Raw genomic sequence first — 21212 nt, forward strand, 5'->3', positions numbered from 1 at the left:
CAGCTTTTTCCAGGAAGTGACCTATAAGCCAGATGTCTGTTTCCTCTCACTCATTTCTTGCCTCCACTGAAACCTGCATCCCACCTCACTGTTCAACAGAAATTCAAAGGCCAGGTACTGTCCTGCCTACACCTTCTTCTCAGTGCATTCTTAATGTTAACATTGTCTTCGAAAGATAGGTGTAAAAAGCAAGCTGTGGTCCAGAATAAGACTGTGCGAGAGACAGTTTTCTGAAGATACCTCTCCCCCTCAACAGGACTGTCTGGTGCTTCAATGAAACACTCATCTTAGTACTGCTATGAAGGCACTTTGTGGATGTAAATTAAGGTTACTTATCAGCTGGCCTTAAAATATAGAAATTATCCTAGATCGTCTGGGTGGAACCAATCGAAACACATGAGGCCTTAAGAGCCAACACTTTTCTCCACCTACAGTAGAAAGATGCAGAGAAGAGATATTTAGGAGAAAAGGAAAAGTCAGAGAGATTTCAGAAGGGTTCAACCCATTGTTGCTGGCTTAGAAAGGGGCCATGGGCCAGAGAATGCAGGCGGCCTCTAGAAGCTGACAATGACCCCTGGCTGACAGACAGCAGGAAACTGGGACCTCAGTCCTGCAACTGCAAGGAATTGAATTCTGCCAACAACCTGAATGAGCCTGGAACCAGTGTCCCCTCTGGAGCCTCCAGAAAGGGACACCACCCTGCTGACACTTGGATTTCAGCCTTGGGAGGCTCTAAGTGGAGAATCAGCTGAGCTGTATCATACCCGGATTTCTGACCCACAAAAACTATGAGACAACAAGTGGGTGTTGATTTAAGGCAATAAATGTGTGGTCATCTGTTACAGCAGCAATAGAAAACTAATACAGACTACTAGAACTTTTCCTCAAATTTCTGATATCTTAGCATTCAAATTCCTATTTCTTCTAAAACATGGTGAAGACTTACCATCTTAATTAAATTCCAAATACCCGGACTCTTATCTACTGAAAATTGCAAACTTAGTTTCTCTTTCTGGACACCATGGAGCCAGACTCTGAAGACACATATAAGAATTCGTGCGTCTGTGTATTTTGTTATGTACATGCATATGCATATATAGGTGTGTCTATACGTGAATACGTACCTAGCTAGACCTGGTAAATACCAATCATAGTCAATAAGTAATACTTTACATATATGCATATATAGGAATCTTAGCAATTATATATACACGTGTGTATTTTTTTTCTCAATGCTGAGTAATAACATATATTATTTCATGACAGTCTTGTAAGCTGTACACTAATTGCTCCATTGTAAATATAAGAAATGGGAAGACAGAGGTCACGTAACTTGCTGGAGGTTATCTAGTAGGTGGCGGAAGAGGATTCAAATATAGATCTGTCTGGATCCAAGACTGCAAGGTCTTTAGTTTTCATCTTGCTTATCTCTCATGCTGGATCTTTTTGGACATCCTTGGGTCCTACCTCCATCTCTGCCCAGATGCCGTGTGTCACCCTCCTTAAACTCCCTTCCTCAGTGCATCTGGACACCACACTGCCCTGCTAGTTTCCCCCCCAGTATCCCTATGCCTTCTCAGTTTCCTAAGTTGCCTTCTATTTATCATATATAAAAGAATTTCAGGATTATGTTCTCAATTTTATGCTACTCTGTTCTCCAAAAATTCAGTTTACTTTTGGATTTTCAATTTTAACTCTTTCGATGACTTTCACCTGGATATCTCCAGTCCTGACTCTTTCCTGAGTTCCAGGCACACGTATGACAGTGGTGCTGAAAATGCCCATTTTTCTGTCTTCTTGACATGTCTAAATCAGCATTAGTGGAAAAGAAGTCCTCTCTTCTTGCCACCCTTTTTCCCTCAGACATATTATCCATCTCCTTGATGGCCAGACTCAGAAACCTACTGGCATCTTTGGACCTCTCTTCTGATTAGGGGCATGAGCTCTGGAGCTGGACTGCCTGGGTTTAAATCCCAGCTGTGCTACTTACTTGTTTTGGAACCTTGGACCAATTGCTTGACTTCCCAAGACCCAAGTATCTTCCTCTGTAAAACTAAGTGGTGATAACAGTAATAGTAATACTTACCTCACAGGGTTGTTGCATGGTTTAAATGAGGCACTATAAATATTTAGATCAGCACCCAGCACCTAGTACTTGCTTGATAAATTTCAGCTATCATTCATTTTCCATTTAATTGCCAGATCTTCATCTGTGAAGTCTGTGGTTATGATTCTGATGCCAAGTTTTCTGCCCTCCACTACTCTATGTTAATATCCGGGTTAATGCAGACTACTACTCGGGATCATACTCCCCAAAATCTAGCCTACGTGTAATTATCAGATGACTCTTCCAAAGGCACTACTTTAATCATAATTCAAAAATCCATGGGACAAAGTGAGAGAGTGGCATGGACATATATACACTACCAAACGTAAAGTAGATAGCTAGTGGGAAGCAGCCGCATAGCACAGGGAGATCAGCTTGGTGCTTTGTGACCACCTAGAGGGGTGGGATAGGGAGGGCGGGAGGGAGGGAGATGCAAGAGGGAAGAGGTATGGGGACATATGTATATGTATAACTGATTCACTTTGTTATAAAGCAGAAACTAACACACCATTGTAAAGCAATTATACTCCAATAAAGATGTTTAAAAAAAAAAAAAATCCTTTAGTGACTTTGCATGGCTTTTGGGATACGATGGAACCTTTCAGCATCTTAGCATTTAAAGCCTTCCATGAACTGGTCCTGGCTTCTGTTTTCAATTGTTTCTGCCTCTATTCTCCTACTCAGCCCTTGGCTATCGACAAGCTGGACTTCCTACTTTTTTTTTTTTTTTAATCTTTATTAGAGTATAATTGCTTTACAATGGTGTGTTAGTTTCTGCTTTATGACAAAGTGAATCAGGTATACATATACATATGTTCTCATATCTCTTCCGTCTTGCGTCTCCCTCCCTCCCACCCTCCCTATCCCACCCCTCCAGGCGGTCACAAAGCACCGAGCTGATCTCCCTGTGCTATGTGGCTGCTTTCCACTAGCTACCTACCTTACATTTGGTAGTGTATATATGTCCATGCCTCTCTCTCACTTTGTCACAGCTTACCCTTCCCCCTCCCCATATCCTCAAGTCCCTTCTCTAGTAGGTCTGTGTCTTTATTCCTGTCTTACCCCTAGGTTCTTCATGACATTTTTTTTTCTTAAATATTCTTTCTTGGCCTGCTTCTTAGTTTCTGTGATAACGAACAGTTATGGTAACTATACCAGGCAATGAGTTGAAATTTTAAAGTGTCATCTCATTTATACTCACAAAAACTCTGTGAGGTATCTACTACGCTCTCCCTATTTTACAGATGAGAAAACTGAGGCCTGGAGAGGGTAAGTATTGCCTGAGGATATAGGATATAGTTAGGAAGCATGGACCCAGGAGCTGCCTCTAAGCAGATTCCAGATGCCACGGTTTTAACCATTGTATCTTATGCCTTCTCTATGCTACATTCCTCTTTTCTAGAGTATCCTTTACCCTTCTCCCATCTATTTGACTCAAACCTATTCAAAGTCTCCCTTAGGTCCTGTCTTTATTATAAAGCTTTCCCAGTCTCCTTTACACTTTAGTGAACTCCTCTGTCAGGTACAAGCTTCTCAAGACTAGGAAGAGTATTACATATTTCTCATGAAGCACAGCAATGCCTTGAGTATAGTAATTAATTCTGATCATTGATTGGTACCAGATTTCTTTACTAATGAACTTGACAGTGATTCCTTGTGATTGAGCCAGCTAATCTCTGATTTCTCTTTATTGCCTATTCTTGCCCAGTGCCCTAGTTAGGTTCTTTGGTTGTCAACAAGTGTCCGAACTTAAGCAGAAGTTGCTCCAGTATGCTGGAGAAACAGACTTGGTCTGAAATCAAGGAGCTCAGTAGAAGCTCAACTGTGCCATCCCATGGAGCACTGAACTCCATGCTACTAGATTTTCTCCTCCTTTGCAGTCACCACAGGTTATGTCTTTCTGACATTCCCATATACTGCCCGGCAATGCCTCCTTTTGCCAATGTTAAAGGTAGCTGCAATCAACAGCTTAGCAAGGAGAGAAATGAGTCATTCTCACATTGCAGAAGTCGGGAAGTGGGAGGGACTCCAGGATAAAGAACTGTGGTGCCTAAAGAGGAATAGAGGAGAGACGAGATGCAACTGTTAGATAGAAAGAGAGGAAGTCACTTACGAGTTGCTCAAGATTATTAAATGCTTCGTTATAAGACAACGTTCCTATCTTCTAAAGCTGTGAGCTAGGGATTTAGGGTAACATGAATAAGCGGGTCCCCAGATGGACCTCAGAGATTGGTGACCCCCTACCATGCACACACATTTTCTGAGTCCTTACATGTTCCTGCTGAGTGAGTCCAGTTTTGTTAGATTCTCAAACAGGTCCATGATCTGAAAGGGTTGTGGAATACGACTTTCAGCTATTAAAATAGAATCATACATACTCGGGAAATCAGGTGACCCAAAAAGGCAGACTCTCATCATATAAGGGCGAAAGACAGACAGTGGAATGTCTATACATCCCATGACCATGGATCCAGAGGCCTTCTGCTCTGTGGAATCTTCGGATGCCTACTTAAACCAATTGCAGAATAACAATATAGTTTACCTCCTCAGTTGTTATTTTTGTAGCGTCTTGCTATTTTTCTCAGTTTTTGAAAGAAGCTTCCTTGGTCTCCATACTTTGGCAAGGAATGAGTGGTATCTCTTTTTGCCTGTCTTGTACAAATCTCTGCATGAGAAGGTAGAGGTGCACAAGAGGCTAGAGTCTGGGGGATACGTATGTGCATCAATTAAATCTGGTCTTCATTGGGGAAATACTATTGGGAAATGGCCTATGTCAGGATAAGGCAACCATGATAAAGGTGAAGGCTTATTACAGATTAAATAATAATCAATAATGAGGCTTATTAAATAAGCAAATGGCATCTATTAGTGCCTTGTCTTTGGAACTAGCTGGCTAAGTGGGAGCTTCCCTGAGGATAGCCGCCTTCATTACAGAATCATAACTATGCTTGCAGAAGTGGCTTCTCAGGGTGAGATACGAACTTCTTACCCCATCTTGTCTAGGACCCCCTCCCCCCACACACAAAAAGGCAAGGGAGGAGCATTCAAAGTCATCAGAGGAGGCTTTCTGAGGAAGAGACATTTCAAGTAAAGACTGAAGGAAGCTGAGGAAAAGCCACATGGATACGTGGGACCATTCAGTCCTAGGTGGCAAGTTGGCATATCCGTGGAAGACATCGGGGCCTGCACCATTAACCGTGTTGAGCTCTAGAAAGAGAAGGCAAGGCTCTGGAGCAAAAGCCCCCCACAAAACCCCCGACTCACTGTGTTTACCCATTGTTCCCTTCCTCTGGTCGCTCTCCTCATTCCCATCTGTACCCTGAGTCCTGCTTCCAGCTAAGACACGAATGCAATAGCAGCCTTGTTATTTTTCTTTCTTAAAGTTCCAAACTCCCAGAATACTGAGAGCCTTTTGCAGAAATTGCTCTCCTGGTTAAGCTTCGTGCTTGCGTCCACACTGCACGTCACACTGCCCTCTGTGTGAAGATGCCCCAACAAGTGTCTGTGGAACTGACTCCCTGACAGTTACTCCCTTCGAAATGCCCCTTGCTCAGGACTCATCTCCTGGGAGAGCTGGTAGGAGCTTGTGTCTCGGTGGTTGTGAAGATCAGTCCTCAATGGAAATATTCCTTCAACCATCTTTTAAACCCCAGAGTGCTTCCTAGACAAGCAATGGTTCCTTTAGCACCTACCTCACACCGATGGACACCTCCGTTGTGGGGGTCCACCCTGCAGATGAAGAAACAAACTCTTGAAGAAACTGAATGAACGTCTCCCACAACAATCGTTTTTTAGAACCCAGCTTTCTAATGTTTAATCTAATCAATTATTTCCTAGTCCTGTGGCCTCCAAATATTTCCTGTCTCATGCACTTTGTAGAAAAAAGTTGGCTGCACTCCCATCTTCTGTGTGTATTTATAAATTATATAGTCCTTGCCAGTAGCTAATATTTCAAAACACAATATACATAGGGGACAAGGTTCCTTGTTAAGCACAATATTTATGTCCTTCATTTATTAAACAATTATATATATATATATATATATATATACTGAGAATCTTCTGGAAGCCAGGCATGGTTTTGATCACTGAAGACACAGTGAATGAAGCAAAAAAATTCCCACACTCTTGTGGCATAGACTCTAGTGGAGGATGACAGTCCATGAGTAAAATAAGGAAAAGGCACAGTAGTGTCACATGCTAGTAAGTGCCGTGGGGGAAAATAAAACAGGAAGTAGCACTGGGGTGGGTTTGAGGGGAGAGGTGCACTTTTAAATTGCCCCAGAGAGAGGGAGTAAAGATCTAAAGATTAGGGAATTAACTATTTGACTATATGTAACCATTTGACGTAGAGAATGAAGGCGTCCATGTCAATGTGTTATGTTAAATATTAGTAAAGCACAGTTTCTCTATCTAGATGACTAATATAAATAGAATTCTAATATTTTCCCCTTGTGCCTAAGTGATCCTCTTGGGCACCTCCCTGGAAAGACTGTTAATGTAATCTACGCATACATGACCAGCTGATTATTACAGTTCACCTTTGGGATCTAGCCACAGTGATAAAGTTTGGATGGCTGTTACACTGACAGACATGGCAGCCTACCGTAAACTAGCTCTTTGATTCAGTCTTGACTTGGTTCCAACGGTGAGTTTACATCCTATGGTTTATTTAGCTGTGAGCAATTCTCTTAAACATCCAAAGTCATTTTGTGTTTTTCATCCTGCTTTAAAGCAGGTGATTAGGGAGAATAAATGCACAAAAGCGCTTCTGAACAGCTGGTAGTTACTCACTCACAGGAAGCAGTAACTTGTCGGTTTTCTTTTCCTTTCTATTCAGTTATGTTAATGTAGCATGAGCATTTCCCTTTTTACCGGAGAAGAAAAATTTGTTCGGCCTGGTGACGCTTCAGAAGCAAGAGGCTTAAAGAAATTGATATTTTTAAATATCTTGCCACTCAAATAACAATACAATGAGCTTCCGAGGAAAGGTTTTTAAACGGGATCCCAGTGAATTTTGGAAGAAGAGACGAACAATGAGGAGAAAAAATCAAGAAGAAATCCACAGATTTAGTTCTGTAGGTATCTGAATGTTGTTTGCTTTCCATCTTTTCTTAATACTTTAAAAAAAAAAAAAAAGATTAGCTCTGGAGTGGTATGCTAACCTAGGCTATGGGCAAAGTCTTAGATGGAACAGAATATTCAACCCAGTTCATAAATATCCTTTTTTACTTCCATCATTATTTTTTAATTACTTCCATCATTAGTTTAAAACATATTGGAAGAGGTTGGAAGTAGCTAAAACATTAGTGACTTATTTGGAATATTGGAATTACTTCCATCATTATTTTAAAACATGTTGATACAGGATTTAAATGGTTAAAATGCTACTAGAATATTCTCTGTTTTAAAGAAAAGCCTACCATTGCCTCAATTAAGACCCAATTGATGACTTGTATACAGTTGTGTGTTTTTTTTTTTTTAATTTATTTTATTTATTTATTTTTGGCTGTGTTGGATCTTCGTTGTGGTGCACGGGCTTCTCATTGCAGTGGCTTCTCTTGTTGCGGAGCACGGGCTCTAGGCGCCTGGGCTTCAGTAGTTGTGGCACATGGGCTTAGTTGCTCCGCGGCATGTGGGATCTTCCTGGACTAGGGCTCGAACCTGTGTCCCCTGCATTGGCAGGCAGATTCTTAACCCCTGGGCCACCAGGGAAGTCCCTACAGTTGTGTTTTTAAAAAAGTATTACTGCTCTATTTTTATCATGTACCACTCATGATTTGTTTTAAAGTTCTTAGAAAGAGCAACCCAAAATAGGAAGGGAAATGTAAATAAGTATTTAATTCAATGAGCCAAGGAAGAGAGGAAAAATTGGTAAGTTTTAAAGGTAGAAAGATTTGGTTTTGTCTATTGTTAAAAAATGTTTCTGCTTTAGCATTCTTAAAATGAGAAATCTGGAAACGTGTACTTATTACAGAATTCCAGATTTCTATCTGTAAGAACTATGGGTAGCTGAGTATCAGGGTGGATGGCTAGAGCTTCAGTGACTCACATGTAATGTGGCCCACTTTATATGATAAATGGCTACAACAACATGATTGGGTAGCTCTTTTTACAGGAATGTTTATTTTACCAGGTGGTTCAAGTTTTGCTTGCTTTTCTTCAAGGCAGGGGTTCTTCAGCTCAGCATACTGTCATTTTGGGTTGCAGAGTTCTTTGTTGTTTGGGGCTGTCCTGTGCATTGTACAATATTTAGTGACATCCTGGGCCTTAACCACTAGATGCTGGTGGAAAGCTCTGCCCCATTTTGACAAGCAAAAATGTCTCCAAACATTGCCAAATGTCACCTTGGGCAGGGAGGGTGATATTCCAGGTGGAGAGCTACTGCTCTAGAGGTACATAATCTTTTTGTTTATATAAACACCTTTAATCTAGAAACAGAACAGCTTTAAAAAATATATACATTTGATAATATAGTGATGGTTTATGAATAGTCATTGAATAAATATGAATAATCAAATTAATGAAGAGTCACTCAGTCTTTGATAGGCCAGAATCAGGCACGGAATACTCCGTCTCAAGTAACAGTGGTTGTCTTTATACCTACAGTCTATCTGGTGGTAATTTAATGGGAGTAGAATTTACTGGAGGTCTGGTTCATGGGATTGATGCCTTGCTATTTCTACCACAGGATCTTAGTAGTACGTGTCTCCCACTGGGAAACATGGGTAATCGACCCCCTTGACCTTGGGATGTGCCCGGGTCTTTCCACTCAGTGTTTCATAATGGGAATATGCAGAGCTCAGAACCTAACCTCTTGGTCCCCACTGGCCCCACAGGGTGCTCAGTTGTGACTTCTCTACCAACCCCATAAAAGCCTCATAGGTTGTTTACCATCAGCCTGTTAGAGGATTAGTGTTTGAAAACTTGTTTGGTTTGAGATATGTTAACCTTCAGACCAGTCCCCAAAATGTTAATTTCCTAGCTGCCTTTCTCTCAGTGGAATTTAGAAGTTCCAAGGGTTATGTCACCATAGGTTTACTTCTTTTTGTGTCCACTAAAAGAGATAACACACAGGAGAAGAACGAGTCTATCTTACAGAGCCCACACACAGGATTTGGCATTAGGACAGTCCCTGGTGCGTCTCCGTATAATGAAGCTAATCACTCCATGAATTATCTTAATTGCATTTGAAGGTATTGCTACTCAGAACTATGGGGAAAGCAGCCAGTAAGGATGGAGTGTTTTCCCACAGCATTCAGTAGCTGTGCATTCACGTTTAATTAAGATCATTCATACAGCGATTCGCTTTCTTCTGTAGAAGGCACTGGGACTCCCTGCTGCTGTTGCCTGCCTTTGGTCCTCCTAAGATAGGCATATCTTCTTTCACAGGTTGTCTCTTCTGTTGAGTAGGGGATTGCTCAATCCATCCTTAGGTATTATCCCGGGCTTTCATTTTAGAAAAAAAAAAGAGACTCCAAGAAAGTGAAACATGTAATTAGAGGGCTAGGGGGTAATTCTGACTGTCTCGCGCACGGTCCATGTGACCTTGGGCAGGTTACTTAAATCGCTCTGAGCCTCAGCTGCCCCTTCCGTAAAATGTTCCTAACAATACCTGCCCTGTCTTAAGATTGTTTACTGGAATTCATTTCGATCATGTGGGTTCTGAACATGATTTGAACGTTGTAAAAAGTTACGAGTTGCAAGTGTTATGGAGTATTAATAAAACCAAGTAAAATGTCTCCATTTCCAAGGGCAGAGGAAGTGGGGTATACTTGTGGAGTGAGATTGTCTTTTCAGTGACTGCAGCATTGAAGCCACTGGGCTATAGGTGACTCCTTCCTCCCGGGACACTTTTTCAATGACAGAGCCACTCAGTAGACAAAATTCTGAATTGCATCAAGCTGAGTGCTCTCGGGGGTCCCAGATCACTCTGTGTGTCAGTGAGGTTTGCCTTAGAAATGCCATTTCCCACCCTGGCTCCCACCAAAGCCCAGCTTAGCTGAAGCCCATTCAGAACCAGATTGGACTTTCCACAGCGCATTCATCTAAGCTTTTTAAAAGCTAAACCAACATCTCTAGAACTGCTTCTGAGATGCCTGGATAGGTGATAAGGAAGAAGCAATGCAAGTGTCAAAATGCCCAACAAATGAAGATAAGGCTTACAGTTAGGTCACAAAATAAAACAACGATTTCTTTTGAATTTTTGGATATACTTATATATTGTGGTGAAAGAAGAAATAATGATCGCTGGAAATAATGATCACAGATTGTGTTTTTATAATGATTGTGTGGATTTTGAATTCAACAAACCATTTCTTGCTCTAAGACAAATTTAGAAATGGTTTAGTATCAGAGTAGTCTAGAATACTTAAGCGGAAGTCTGTGACTTCCTAAGTGGTATACAACCCAAACTTTATACTCTCATGACCCAGACTGACAATTCTGTTTATTTGGTTTTCTTCAAATGCTGTTTATTTAACTCTGTTGGAATTTTTTATTGTTTTGGAAGCTTCCCTTATTGATCCAGTTTTCAGGTGTCTTGTCTAAGAAATCCCTTTCCATGTTTTAATCCACTTATCACAGACAACATACGAGACAGTGCAACTGCATTATAAGAAAAGTTTGAGGAACTTACTTGCTAGATCATCAAGTAGAACTACTTCCCTTAATTTTTGAAGTGTGTATGGTGTTCTGTAGTTGAAGGTTTTCTCTTTAACTGTCTTTCTATTTTTATTTTTCTTTTTTTATCCAATCGTTCAGTATGATCTCTGGCGCATAGGGCGGAGGTTAATAAAAAGACAGTTTCCTTCCTAAGTTGCATATCCTCATTTAGAAAGATTAAATATACTATTGAATTGAGTTATGATATCAGTCATCTGTACTATCAGAAAAAAATGCAAAATTTATTTAAGTAAATGTGAGTTGTTATTTTTAAGTTGTTACTGGCTTGTGGATAATTAATCTGCAGGATTTCAAAGTGTTTAGAAGACTTTGTCTACAAATGAAAATCACTCCTCCTCTTTAGTCATAGACTGTTAGCACTTTAATAGAAAATAGAAAATTGTAGAAAACTATAGATGGAGGATGTAATCTGAAATATTTATATCTCCTACATATGTCATTTTATTAAATGTCTTGTGCTGTTGTCTTTCAAGTCTGTTTTTTTATCTTTACTCTTCCATGTTAACGTGGACAGCTTCTCCCTGGTCATCTGTGCTTCCTTACTTACGGATACTGTTTTATACAAACATTCACAGTTACCTGTTTAGGTTACTTTACAATGAACCAGTTAGCTGAAAGGAAGCACAGGATGGGGTGCCAGGAACCAGGATGATGGTTCCAGGAAACGATGAAATGAGATGGAATCAGGGTTGGAATACAATGTAAAGCAGGGATGAATGCTATAAATGGACAAGGTGGAAGGAAGCAAAGAAACAGGAGTAAACAGGGGATCTGAATTCAGTCCAGACCACAGAAATGGAGAAGTGTAAGTTGAAACTGGATCTGAGGAGTCTGCCTGTGGCTTAAGCAATAGGGAACAGCTAGCTCAGATGCTGCATAGCTGCAGAGAAGACACTTTCAAAATGGACTTCGGATTAGTACCTGCAATTAAACCAAGACTGACCTTACTTTCCTCGAGACTGAGTGCTAGGAGAGGAAGCAGAGTTAAATCCAGAGAGAGACAAGGTGGAGGAGAACTGCCAAGTCAAACTGGGCAGACCTTAGCTCCATGACAATGTTCTTTACAACTATCTGAGCAGGAGGTGGACCATTTGTCAGAGGGGTGTGGGGAGGGGGCACAGTGGACAGGAAATAACACCATGATCCCCCCATCTTTTATTTCCCAGATGACAGCAGTACAAAACTTTCTTAATGCAGACAGTCCCTCAATTGGTGGCAGGTTCCACTGTGGTTTCTGACACAAACGTTATCTAGCATTCTCAGTTGGAAAACTTCAGTTTTCCACCTGTCTTCTTCTTATGTGTCTCCTTTACTCCTCATACAAAACACTTCATTTCTGACACCTCTGGTCACCAAATGTGTGGAGGTTTTTCCCCACACCAAGAAATTCTGTGTGGTACCAGCTGGGTGTCCTAAATTTAAATCGGTTCTAACACCGCCTACCTGGAGGTCATGTCAGATCTCACAGGTTAAGCTCAGTCCTACGAGGCTACCCCTGATCCCATGTCAGATGCCAACCACAAGTCTAGGTTATCACCTGTGCTTCTGACCAACGGGCTATAGATTGGAGGTTCCAGCCACCCGCTCTGACTTCAGACGCCAGGTGCAAGTCCAAGTTGTTATCTGTACTTCTGATCCACTGGCTATAAATCACAGGTTCCCATGATCCCCTCTCTGGTTTGACTTAATTTGCTAGAGCAGCTCACAGAACTCAGAGAAACATTTTACTTACTAGATCACTGATTTACTATAAAAGGATATAACTCAGGAAGAGCCAGATGGAAGAGATGCATAGGGCAAGGTATGGGGAAAGGCACCAGTCTCCCCCAGTCTCCAGGTGTTCACCAACCCAGAAGCTCTCCAAACACCATCCTTTTGGGTTTTTATAAAGGCTTCATTGCACAGGCATCGTTGATTAAGTCATTGGCTCTTAAACACTGATTCAACCTCAAACCCCACTTGATCTCCCCAGAGGTCAGGGAGGTGGGATGGAAAGGGCCAGCTCTCTAATCACGTGGTTGGTTCTCATGGAAACCACCCCCACCCTGTCCAAAAGTCATTCATTAACATAACAAAAAACACCTTCATCATGCTCTTAGGAAATTCCAAGTGTTTTAGGAGCTCAGTGCCATAAAGGAGGATGAAGACCAACTTTATATTTCTTATTATAAATCATAAAATCACACATCCCTTATATGATTCCTTAACATACCTTTTCATCTCCTTTTCTTCATCTTCCGTACCATTTTATAAATGTTTCTTAGTCCTCTGTCCCTACGACTTCCTCCCCTGAGGTGCCCGGTGACCTCCCACCAGCCCCCAGCTTTCTAATTTCCCTCATTGTGGAAACTGACCAAGGGAGCAGGAATAGTACCCAAGCTACAGCTCTATTGTAGAATCTTCCCAATAGGAAAAAAAAAAAAAGCGTTTCTGATTCTTATTCCTGCAAAGCTATGACCTTTGCTGGTAGAGTGTAGTGGAGGGGACCAAAGGCTTTATCCTGAGCTGGATTGAAATATCAGTTGTTCTATCAAGTTGCTGAACAGGTCCTCAGATTCCAAGTTTCTGCATTTGTAAAATAAAGCAATGATGACCTCTTCTAGGCTTGATATGAGTATTCAATGAGAGAAAGTGTTAAATACTTATTATAGGCCTTGCCATTTGATCATGATAATAGTAGTAGGAAAATAAAAGCTATCATTAGCATATATGGGGTAAATGATAAAAAATGGTAGTGTCTAAAGTTACTATTAGTATTAAATTGTTTGGTGTGACTATGTTATTTCTACAAGTAAAAACACATGAATTGGTTTTAATACAACAAATATAGCAAATGTTTTCTCTTAAGCTGAAAATGACAGAATGAAGGAAGGTGATACAGGGCCAGCAATGGCTTAGAGACACCTGGTCGGTCATCTCTAACACAACTTCCAATGCAACCTGGCACCTCCTATAGAGACAAAATTATAGTCTGTGACAACATCAGCACTGAAAGCAAATGTGGACATAAACTTATTTTTTGGCCCCAGTTGCTCTGGTGACATCAGAGAGGGATGATTAGAATGGATTAGGCTTAGTGGAAAATTAGAGATGAAGGCTTCACTGAGTTTATCACCTTGGAAAACCAAGAAGGTATTTGTCCCCCATTCTCAGGATGCATGATACCTGATGTATTTTTTATAGAGTAGGATGACGTTGGAATTCATTAGTAACACATGAGTTTACTAAACCTACATCCTGTACTTCAAGGAGTCATTGGCTACAGGAGAGGTTCTCCTTTAAGATGATTCAAATCCAAACAAAGGTAAGTTGAGGAAATAATAGTCCCTTATTGTAGGCGCTGCTCCTTGTATTATATCATTTTAGATTCTTCTAGATGCAAGCAGAAGAAAGCTTCCCTGGTAAACAAACATATCCAGAGAAGGGAACAGAGGAAGAATGGAGAGACAGGCTGGGCAAAGAACAAGAATGGACTTAGAGCAGCTCGGGGCAGTGGGAAACAGGGATGGTCTTGGTGTTTGGAACTAATGGACGGTCATGTGGGATTTTGGCATCTCTCCTTCAAGATTCAGAGTCCTGGCGGGAAGTGTTGAATGGGCTGGGGTCACATGCCCTTGATCACGGAAAAACAGGACTTTTTAAATTATCAGACCCACCGACACTGCTCTTTACAGGGAAGGAGAAAGAAGTACCCCCTCAGAAGGAAATTAACATGCTAGTACTAAAAGAAAGCAGGATGGATGTTACTTAGGTCAAAAAACAACAAATGTCCACTATTCATGTTCAGTTCCAAGTAGCCAAAGGTTAAGAAAGGAAATAAAAGAATGAGCTGACCAATCATTATGGGAAGATTTATTGAACATATATAATTCATGTTGTTGACAGGACTATTTGCATTCATGTATTTGTGACATGTATGTGTTTACGTACACACACACATACATACCTCTCACATTTGACTCATTTGTGTGCCTGTTAAAGTACTAAAATAGTGTCAGAGTTTAAGCTGGTGGCAGCTTTCATCACAGACTTTATATAAATTAATCTAAAAATCCTGGCAGCTGGCTCAAAGGCGTTAATTTCCCTGGTGTCAGGCGGACTTGTAATTGGGTTGTGATGTATTTTTAATGATATTTATTATCTTTCAAGTGTTTCTAGAAAACTAAATGAGACAGGTAATTTAATTTGATTTAGATCTTCTTTCCTACTTCTTTACAAGTACCAGTGTTAGGCAAAGAAGCAGGCACTTTTCTGTTTTCATTTTCGGAGCAAAAATGAGTGAATTTTGACATGATCCTAAGAGATATATGTTGTTAAATTGCCTTAAAAGAGAAAATAAGACTGAAAAGATTTAAATTCAGCTTGAAACTATACCTTATTTCATCCTATAAATCTCTTCGGGTCCTTAATTTTCCTAATGAAATTAAGGGTTAATAAAATAGAATCTCCTGATTTTTCTAACTATAATGTTTGTGTTGAATATGATGACTAATCATCCTTTGTATTTGCAAACAACTTTGTAATTTACCAAGTTTAACCTGCTTTATATCACTGAAATGGACTAGGACATTTACAGAGTTACTTTTGGCTGATTTCTTCTGAGATCTATGTCCGTTTTTGTTACCAAGGGAACTGTTTCCAAATTCAGCTTAATCTGAGTTTGCCCAGCTGCACAGCTCTTAACTTTGACTTAACTGGTGTTTATCCATTCTCATGAAACTGGGGGGTTGAAGACAGAGAGAAGGTTAAAGGGTCAGCATAAGATGGCTTATTCCTTACTTAATCATTTCCTTTTTGGTAAGAAAAGTTCATCTTGCTTTCTGAAGCTCAAACAGTTGAGAAGTTGTCCAGTGGAACTCCCTTTGATGAAAGGCTGAATTAAATCTGTCACAGGACCACAGGCTGACAGCTGTGGCCGTGGGTCCAGCTGTGTGGGGTCTTCGCAAATTTCTTGTTTGTTTTAAACACAGGTAGTGTGGAAGTTGGTTCCTTTCCAGTTGCACTAAGGCCAAAGGGCCCTGGATGAACTTAAGATCTAAAGAATCCATGTGTCATTTAGATCTCTTATTTTCTTTAAGAAATGTAATCAGTCATCTTGATAACATTGAAATTAATTAACAGCTGTGTTGTTTCTAATTTGTTTGGAGATGTCCAGATTGGTATTTTTTTTTTAGGGTCTGTCTAAAGATCGTGTGGATCCTCACAGTTCCCTATTTGTCTGTAGGTCAAGATGTGAAGAGAATGTTTAAGTAATTGGCATGTCATGCCCTACTAGAGCCTTCTGTACTGGTCCTGAAGTACACACCTATTTTTATTTGTTTTTCTGGGTCATTAACCTGGATGGATAATATTGTCAGCTGATGAAGGCATTCAGATATAAACTTAATTCTGTTATAAATACTGAAATTAGAATAAAGATTCAGATATCTGAAAGCGACAGGGGTGGTTGAGGGAAATAGAGGAAGTCTAGACTAGCATCACAGTAGACACTGCATGTCACAGAAAAAATATGAAACATCTCAAAGGTAGGGGAAAAAACTCTTTGCATAATACTGTTTCTTGAAAAGATCAGATTTTTTTGAAAAGCAGAACCAAGCAAGTGGTTCAGATCAGACTAACTAGAGTAACCCTAACGGTGAGTAACCAGTGCTTGGCTTCCTTATTACACTTAACATTTACAGCACAGACATGTGGCCCCAAACACAAAGGGTTTGCTATAGAGATTGTTCTCCATTTCTCATCCCATCGAACCCTTTTCCTGATTTTAGTCCTTAGCGATCCTATTAACTCCCTATTGCTCACAAACTTGACTTGCATGTGTGTAGGTTAGAGCTACAGAAAGAAATTCTAAATATCTTTTGATAAAACTTTGTTGTCTAGGTATTTATCTTGGCAAAGCTAATGAGTTTAATACTAAACTAATCCTAAATTTAATCCTTTTCTTTTGATCTGAAAATATAAATTCAAGAAAATATTTTCTAGGTTGGTCTCTCAAGGAAAATAAAAGGCAGAATTTCAAAGTCACTTTCATTTGCTGATATACATAATTAGATTGCCTTCCTTCTTCCTGCCGGTCATAGAGCGGCCTGACTTGATTCAGGAGATACACAGAGGAGATGCTGCCCTTTCCTAAATTTCAGTGCTTTTCCTTATGCTTTTACCTCTTTTGCTTCCAGTAGAACCACTGATTATCAAGGTTTATTTGTTTGTTTGTTTGCTTTTTAAGGAAATTTAGATAACAAACATAAAAGCATGTAGGACAGTTTCTGGGACATGAAGAATTTAGTATCACCAGTTTGATTAGTTGGTTGGTTTGACTTGGTGTTGGGATATATTTGGGGTTAAACATATGTGGTAATTTTCAATCGTTTTCGAATAAAGAAAAATCTATATTTGCCTCGCTTTTGGTGGTTCACTTAACACCCTCACATACTTCATCTCTTTGATCCTTATGACAACACTGCTGTAAGCAGGAAGTTGCCCTTTGATTTCTTTGAGTCAGTCTCTCTAAGTCTCAGTTTAAATGACTGTCCAAGTTACTTAGCTGGGAGGTAAAAGACCCTGGACTTCGAACTAGAGATTCTGACTTTTAATCCTTTGCAAGCGTGGCCAGTGCACAGAGCTGCTTAAGTAACTTACCAAATGTTTCTGGTTCCCTACAGAGCTCAAAATACTTTTGTTAATAAATTGCTAATTGTTCTTCCCTTTCTTGCTGACATTAGCTTCTAGAATCACATACATAATCTGTAGTTATTTTCCCTGGTCTCTTTTCACCAGTGTTTTATTTCTCTTTTTTTAATTACTTCAAGTTGTTAGTGGTTGAACTTTCATGTGCTTTTCTACTTTCCCTCTTTGGTGTGTTTTCAAAGGGTAAACAATTTTAAAACCAAGCAACTCCCCAGTGTTTTCAGAGACATGAGAGTTTTGAAAGGCCAAGTTCATTTTTCACTATGATGAAAGAAATATATGTTCATTACAGAAGATTTGGAAAATGCAAAAATTCAAAATGACAAAATCCTAAACATCATAGTCCCATCTAAATATAATTGATAATATGTGGATACAGATTTCTAATTCTTTTCTTTAATTTTTAAAAATTTTGTGCAGTTATTCAGTGTGCAGTATTTATTCCCACTTTTACTTAACAATACATAAGCAATTTTGCTTGTCATTGCAAACTTTAAAACCTCAGGTTTAATGAGCATGTACTGTTTCTTAGAATGGATGTGCCATAATTTCCTAATCATTCTTTACCTTTAATAATTTATTGTTTCCCATATTTAGCTCTGCTGGTCCTTCAGGCTTTATTACCCCTCAGAGATCTAGCTATTCTGGACTCAATTCTAATGTCATAATATGTGTGAATCTAGAACCATTGTCAGGATGCATTTGACTTCCTTTCCTTCCTCCTTTCATTGTCTTCTTTCCCTTTGCAGCAATACTTGCCATCTTGATCATGGACCCCAACCTCCTCACGTTTCCCCACGAAAGCCAATCACATGCAAAATGTTGTGAGCTAACTAGCTTTACTGAATATTTGAAGAGTTACAAGGAGAATTACAGCATGTACCACACAATTTTTCACTGATTCTTTTCCAACTCCTATCCTATTTTCAGTATCCTTCCCAAAGCCCATTAGAGCACTAAGCCTTTCTCCACTACATACGATTCTTGGAAAATATGAATCGCTTTTTGTGAACAACAACTCTGGTGTCTTCACCTTTTAGATATAGCCTCCACCAGCCTGCCTGCCTTTCTTAGCCCTCTTGCATTAAAGTGAATGTATTTTCTCCATCTTGTTACAAAGGTAATATTGCAATGATATCCTTGTATACTTCTTGGATTACATGTGTGATTATTTCTTTAAAATAGAGTCCCAGAAAAGGAATTCCTGGATGAAAGGATATAAACTTATTTACTCAACAGATATTTATTGAGCACCTATTATTTGCTCTCTGTACACATTAAATTTACAATACAGGTGCCTTAAATCCATGACTAGTGAAAATTTAAAACTCACAGCCTTTATCTACTTAACACTTATGTAATGAGTACTATGGGTATAGTTTTGTTCTAAGAGCATAACAGATATTACCTCATTCAGTCCTATGATCTAACTCCTACTAAAATGTCCATTTTACAGATTGGGAAACTAAGGCACAGAGATTCTAACATGCCCAAAGTTCCATAGCCCGTAAGTGGCAATGCCAGGACCAGGAGCCCAGGAATTCTGGTTCTAGAGTGCATGTTACACTCTCTGTTGCATCTCAACATAGAAAACCTATAATCACACTTCCCTAAAACGAGGCTGCGTGGTCTAGGTTATTTCTTAGATTCTGGAGAGATGTCTAGGTTGATCATGTAGTCATTTGACTTTTTTCAGTGTTACATACTTCAAATGCTTAGATCTTCAGTGTCATTTCTACATCCATTTGCTTTTGAATTATAATTATGAAAATAATTCAGACCTTTGTGGTAGCACACCATGTTCTTGAAATTAGAGTCTTCAGCTAAAGCATGGACAGTCTGCTTGTTTCGTACCAGTAAACAGCTCCTGGCAGCTCAGGTTGTTACCAAGATGGCAGGTTCACCAATTCCAAGGCTTAGATTTGCGTTGGCATTCCATGAGAAGTTGTGGAATAAGGAGAGGGGAAGAAAGCATTTGTTTTTGTGACAGGAGCCCATTCTTCTGCTGTGAAGTCGAATTGGAAGAGAGCTGTGGATCTGGGGGAGTAGATCAAACAAATGTCTTAATACTATATCAAAAGAATAGCCCTATTCCCACATCAGTGCAGCACCAGCCCTGCCACATAATGACGGGCACTGGTGGTTGCCTTTTCCCATGCCTGGAGTGATTTTAGAACAGCTAATGAAATTCATGACTCATTTGAGAGAAAAAGAGTAAGAGTAAAATGCACTATAAAAGTCCAATCCAATTCAGGGTAATCTTGGCACATACCTTATCCCAGTTGGTGCATTTCCAAAGGAAAGAGGCACATTAAATTCAGGAGGGACAACCCAACTGTTGTAAAGCTGTAAATCAATGCTTCTCAGTTCCCAGTTTCACTCAAAATCTCTGTAAGGAGCAGTAGTGAGAAATTAACCGATCCCATCATCTTTGTATACATCTGTCTCTTTGACCAAAACATGGAACTGACAGCTCTCTTGCTCCAGAGAAGACTACTGGTTGCATAGCCTGGATTCTCACCATCACAGATGCATAAAGCATCCTTGGCGAGCATTGCCAAATTCTAAGCTCTAGGTACTGTGGAAGATATCACTATTATTTTTATTTATGAACCTCATATTCCCCAAATTATGAAACATTGAATATCTTGAACGTTGCACACTATTTAACATATTCCCTGGAAAGATAGAATTTTACTTATCCCCCAGAGGTCAAAACTTAAAAAATGATATGAAGCAGATCTGCTAGGCTTTGCAGCCCCAAGTCAGGATAACCTCAGTGCAACATTTTAAACAGGAAGGGCTTAGTAAACCTCCTTCGTTAATTGGCTGGCATGTCATAGCCTGAAGTGAATAACTAAAAATATACCTTCCAACAGGTGCTTACAGGGTATGCCATTTATTGTGTGTATCAAGGAGAGTTTAGGATTTAGATTTCCTGTGGTTTTATTAATAACCAGTGACTTGTGAACTCTGATTTTCCTATTGTACTAATTTAGGTGGGATTCATTTTAGGTGGAGTTTAGGCCCTAGTAAAAATAAATAAACAAGTAAGTAAGTAAATAAATAAATAGAAAGATCTTTGAAGGTCTTGACCTGCGGTTGTTTATTAACGCTCAAGTTTTCGACTAATGGGAGATAAAATTAAAATGACAGTGAGGGGTTTCCCTGGTGGCGCAGTGGTTGGGAATCCGCCTACCAATGCAGAGGACGCGGGTTCGTGCCCTGGTCCAGGAAGATCCCACATGCCGCGGAGCAGCTAGGCCCTGTGAGCCATGGCCGCTGAGCCTGCGCGTCCAGAGCCTGTGCTCCGCAACAGGAGAGGCCACAACAGTGAGAGGCCCGCGTACCGCAAAAAAAAAAAAAAAAATGATAGTGAGAACAAGACTGTAGAAGGCCTTCTAAAACATCCTTATGTCATTTGCCTTTTTTTTTTGAGGCTTTCTCCATTTTATTTCTTTGGGAAAAGCAAACGAAGTCTTTCCATCGCATGTGGTAGAGATATAATTTCATATATAATTTCTTTTGTGTTTGGAAATCCCAAAGCTGAGTCTGTTCATATTTTTTTCTATTTTTTTTTTTTTTTCCTACTAATGCCTCCTCTTTCCCCTGCCCCTCTGGCCCAGGCCCAGATTCTGGGGCAGGTGCTGTGAAGGGTGAGTGGGAATGGGCATGATTGCCAGGACAGCCCTCCACCCAGCTCAGAGATCTGGTGAGGGGCACCGGAAGGGGC

At 40.0% G+C, this 21212-nt stretch overlaps 1 protein-coding gene across 6 annotated transcripts in view; it reads left to right on the plus strand.

Moving 5' to 3' along the window:
• Nucleotides 1–21212, plus strand: part of DOCK10 (dedicator of cytokinesis 10) — a 277867-nt gene that overhangs the window by 101976 nt on the left and 154679 nt on the right. The window contains exon 1 of one of the 6 annotated variants that reach the window (XM_060016024.1): nucleotides 6995–7185. The exons of the other annotated variants lie outside the window; for them this stretch is intronic. Coding sequence (XP_059872007.1) covers nucleotides 7081–7185 — 105 coding nt within the window. The 5' untranslated portion in view covers nucleotides 6995–7080. Of the gene's footprint in view, nucleotides 1–6994; nucleotides 7186–21212 lie in introns of those variants that run through there. 6 annotated transcript variants of the gene reach the window in all.

The sequence above is a fragment of the Delphinus delphis genome, chromosome 7 (assembly GCF_949987515.2).
Source record: "Delphinus delphis chromosome 7, mDelDel1.2, whole genome shotgun sequence".
NCBI lineage: Eukaryota > Metazoa > Chordata > Mammalia > Artiodactyla > Delphinidae > Delphinus > Delphinus delphis.